This window comes from Punica granatum, chromosome 4, assembly GCF_007655135.1.
Source record: "Punica granatum isolate Tunisia-2019 chromosome 4, ASM765513v2, whole genome shotgun sequence".
NCBI classification, from domain to species: Eukaryota; Viridiplantae; Streptophyta; class Magnoliopsida; order Myrtales; family Lythraceae; genus Punica; species Punica granatum.
In genome coordinates, this window is record NC_045130.1 from 28838433 (window position 1) to 28843115 (window position 4683).

Here is a 4683-nt window from a genome sequence, read left to right on the forward strand (position 1 = left end):
CAGGTATAGAAGGTTGTAGTTCCGGTATTCGTGCGCGAATCAACGTGTCTGTGACGGTTACACGCGTTGTACGCTGCGTCAGGTGGGAAATGAACCATCTCGCTTTCACCAAGAATGCATCACACAAGCTCGCCCACTGCGACAGTAATCGATTAAAATGTAGATGAATGTATAAAGAAAATTATAAAATACTTTTTTCATAAAACTCTCGCCTTCTAGCTGAAAGCGAAGATATCGAAATGGTCCTTTAATAATTTGATAAAGATATATGTAAGAATATATATATTTTTTAGAAAAAACTGATAAAAATTCATACTTCTAAATACAGCTTTTAGAAAATTGCAAAAATTTTCATGACGCGGCATTTCGACAATATTGAACTGAAATATAGAAAATTCGCTACAAAATTTACCGATTTCCTGAGTAAATTTGACGGATTCCATCCATACTTTTTAAAGACGTTGGAGCTGATTTCATTTGTAATGTCATGTAGGACCCTGAAACATGTCTTCATGTAATGGGGCAGTTCTTCGGCACATTCCCATCTGAGTACGTAAAATAGCGGAATTATGGTTCAAATTTTCTGAATGACATGAATAATCATGATTGAAGGGATAAATACAGTGTATATATTACTGTGTTGTATGAGTATATATATATATATATATATAATTAATTAATTACCTGTTGATGGTTTGTGCGAAAAGAATAAGTTCATTAGGAGACCCATACACATCGAAGACGTCATCGATGATGTAGATCATGGCGATGGCCTTTGTGAGATCCACTCTCTCTTGTGACAAGCTCGGGTCCGATAGTATTGCCATTGGCCACATATACCATTTCATTGGCTGGTCTCCTGCGAACTTCAACTCTTTTGCTAACCCTAGATCTGTCCACCACCTATACATAATTTGTTCATTGATCCGATCATGTACAATAATGTTATATATATGTATATATATCTGTATAAAACGACTTTGAGGTGTACAATCTATTAGTTGAGATTAATTCTAGTCAGGTTCGTCTACTCGTAGCACAATTTGCTAATTAAGTCGCACCTCAGCATTGCAGTGACAATTAGATATTAATATAAGCGTAATGGCATGAGATATAGTTAATTTTAATTTACTGGTGTACATTTTAGGTGTGTATCATGATATTCAAAAGTCTAATGACCTTTAACTATTACTGTTCAAGCTTGATCGGTCTACTAAAGGATAAATGTTTTCTAACATGGATTTTTTTTCATTTACAATACTCGAATTCGTGTCCAATCATTTGAACCATGGTATTTATTGGTGTACTTAGTTCCATGAGAAGCCAAATTATCAAAAAAAATTTTAAAAGTGGGCCCGACCTAGCTACTTGAAGTGTACTAGGGAAAACTGTGGAGACCAAATGGGGTCTTTTTCCTTCCATGCTTCCCTTAGCCAGCTCACTGGTGTACATGATGGAAGTTCTCTGTACAAAGCATTTCCGTTGTCTTAATTGTGTCTTAGGGTCCCACATCATTAATCTAATTCTACTCTCGGTGTTTTTTTTTTCAGTGGATTTTTTTTTTCGGTTCATCATTAATCTAATTCTTATTATCCCAAACTCAAGTTTTACTAATGACCCCAACCCTCAGCTATAAAGTCGATTTTGGTCAAATGTCTAATTAATGGACGTAAGTCTAAGTTGCATGGAAAAGTGAAGTTTTCACTCAAATTTTACAAGAAAAGAAAAATCCCTAGGCCCGAAATCCTTTTCGGTGCAGCCAGCTAGCTAGATTTCTCGCATAAAACATACAGTACACTAGTAATGGAGAAAAAAGGGCTGCTCTCAATCTAAACTAAAAGGTTTCAAATCCGATTTTCATTAGAGACTATTCAATTTCCATATACTTTTAGTTTTCCCCCCTCAGTTTTCCCTATCCTCTACTTTGGCCCATACTACTACCTTATAAAGTAGGAAAGGGCATGGGACAATACTGTAATAATTTATAGCCTGAACTGTACGCGATCCGGATTTTGGGAAAAGAAATTTTGCACGCCCTTATACCCGTAACCAACAATGGACAATGCATGAGTTGATACTTATTATTATTGTCTGATGGTACATGAATTAATTATTAATAACTTACTTGGAGATTTGTCGGATTTCGGTCTGATTAATGGACTGAACCAAGTTCGAGTCCAAAATGGCCAGCTCCCCGATTGTTCTGGTCCACTCATAGGGCCCTGTGAAATAATACTGGAAGCTCATGGAATTGAATCTTGGCATGCTCTTGTGGAAGGGATTTGACAATGTTTTCCTCACAAGCTCGCCTAATACTTGAGAACTCATGCCGTTACCAACGTATAGAAATTTATCTGCTGACAGGGATAGGGCTCTCCTTGTGAAGTCGGCAGCCTCGTCGAGTATATCTTCCGCTTGTACTCCCAAATGCGAAGCTTCATACAAGCTCGTTAGCCCAAAAATGTCCTTGCACAACTTCAGATCGAACACATATCCACTATAATTATCTTCTTTAATCATGAAGCTCTGAAAGATATCTGATACGGCCAAGGACAACAAGAAAAGGAATTATTGTAACTTAATGTGTATTTTAATCTAATGGCATAAGGGGAACTCTTCACCACTCCATATGATCGAAGACCCATTTAACTTCACCCCGAGAATTAATTAGGCCGGCATATCCAGGGGCCATACACTGATAAGTGGTTGGAGTATTAATTTATTGCTTGTGCGAGGAGAGGGCCCGGGGGGGGGGGGGGGGGGGGGGGGGGGGGGGGGGGGGGGGGGGGGGGGGGGTGGGGGTGGGGGTGGGTGTGGGGGATTGGGGGGTTTCAGTGTATTTTTTTCTCGATCTGATCAAGTAAGTAGAATTTGTATCAGTTTGGTTTTCGTTAGTTGTTTGATTTTATCATTCTCTTCTTTGTTTATCCGGTGCTAGGATCACGAAAGTCTTGTATACTAGAAAGGAAAAAACCTTAAGTACGTGCGGTATCCTTAAATTAGAAAATGACTTGACCGACTATGTTCGAAAGGTGTATGGTTGTTTTTTTTCATCTTTCTGGCTACAAAAGAGGTCATGTAGCAAGAGATGGGGAGGGATACGTAATAAGAAACACCAAAAGTTTCATTTCGAAGATTATACCAAAAATATCTTGTTGCATTAAATTCAGTCAATCCTGCCCAGAAATATGTCCATTTTCTCAACCAATTTGGCATTTTTTTAACTTGAATTGCATATACCTGCATATTTCTACTTATATGTAATCGACCCAAAGCTTCACGAATTATTTATTCAATAACGTTTCTTTCCTTCAGAGCTTGTTTGGATAACCCTCCCAAATTCATAACCCTTCGTAACCCACAATCCAGAGAAGCTGCTTAAGTAGAGACCATCGCACCACTTTCTCTTGAAGATGTCAAATCCGCCTGTCGATCACCGGCAAAAAGATCCAAGGGAAATCTAAGGAGTTTTTTCTTTGTAGAGGTTTCGCATCAAATTTGTCATCCCATTCCTATCAGATATAACCTAAAACGTGCTTTTACGTGAGTAGCGCGGTGATAGGGTCGAGTTGGGCATTGAAGACATAAGGGGGACTTCCGGCCTCCATTGCTGTATCTATTCTATATTAGAAGAGTTCCTCTATTCTACCTCTAGTTTGCGTATTACATGCCAATTTCCTTAATGGGAAATAAGTTCCTCTTTTACGAAACTCCTAAGTAACAGTGATTTATGTCCAATATAAACATATATATGTAAAATCTCATGCGGATAAAAGGAAAAAAAAAAATTGTATGTCGTTCTATATACTTACGAACCTGCAGCACGTATTAGCCTTCTTGCCTTAGATGTCGAAAACAAAGTGCTGCCTCATATAGACTGTTGCTGCTCCTGCTCGGGTGACCATCAAAAGTGGAAATATGAAGTTGTTCCTGCAGAAGGATCTGTGTCTCCTCTTCAAAGTGGTAGGCAATGCCAAGGCGTTGGAGAGCATCCACCATAACTAGACTTTCTAAAGAGCCCTTCCCCGCTTTTTCGATTAAATGCCTCGCTTCCTCCAGCCTCCACTCGTGTAAACCTTCGGAACCACCCTGCACAGGCATCGCCATACATTTAATATCGAGAAATATATAGTTATCGGGCAATTGCCCCATCACATGTAAAAAAAATAGCTATATAAAGTCATGTGCACTCAGATATTGATAGTTTAGTGGCGCGTGTCTTTTTAACTGGCCAGTACTTAACCGTGACTTTGCCAACACTTGGAAGACGAGAGGCTCCCAAAGGGTGGGAAACCTGGCGACCGTAAGGGGCAGCCCTCGACTTATTATAGTTGATCGGCCGAGACATACTGCACTCTTGGTAATCAGACCTTATAATGGGCGGTCGTGACAATCTTGAGGTCGGAATTGGTTGTTGGGCAGGAGTAAATAAGGCTCAAGACAAGGCCATGGATATGAGATCAATTGATCGGAGGAGAAAAGGAAGTGACGCAGCGGAACTAATTGCGATCTGTTGATTCGCGCAAGAATATCAGACAACAACCTTCTACAACCTGTTGATTCTACGAATATCAAGAAATATGCATCAAACTCGAATCAAATCCAAGATTGGACGAAAGAGCACGGTAGCTCCAAGACTTTATTGATAATTCGAATAATCTGTCTTAGCCCTAGGACTTACAT

General features: G+C 39.4%; 1 protein-coding gene across 1 annotated transcript; it reads right to left on the minus strand.

Moving 5' to 3' along the window:
* Positions 1 to 567: 567 nt before the first annotated feature.
* Positions 568 to 4107, minus strand: LOC116204291 (probable terpene synthase 13). The gene is made up of 4 exons (XM_031536384.1): positions 3879 to 4107; positions 2126 to 2537; positions 685 to 903; positions 568 to 583 (listed from the first exon to the last, which is right to left on the minus strand). Exons 1-4 carry the CDS (start codon positions 4105 to 4107, stop codon positions 568 to 570), a joined length of 876 nt encoding a protein of 291 aa, XP_031392244.1.
* Positions 4108 to 4683: the final 576 nt, after the last annotated feature.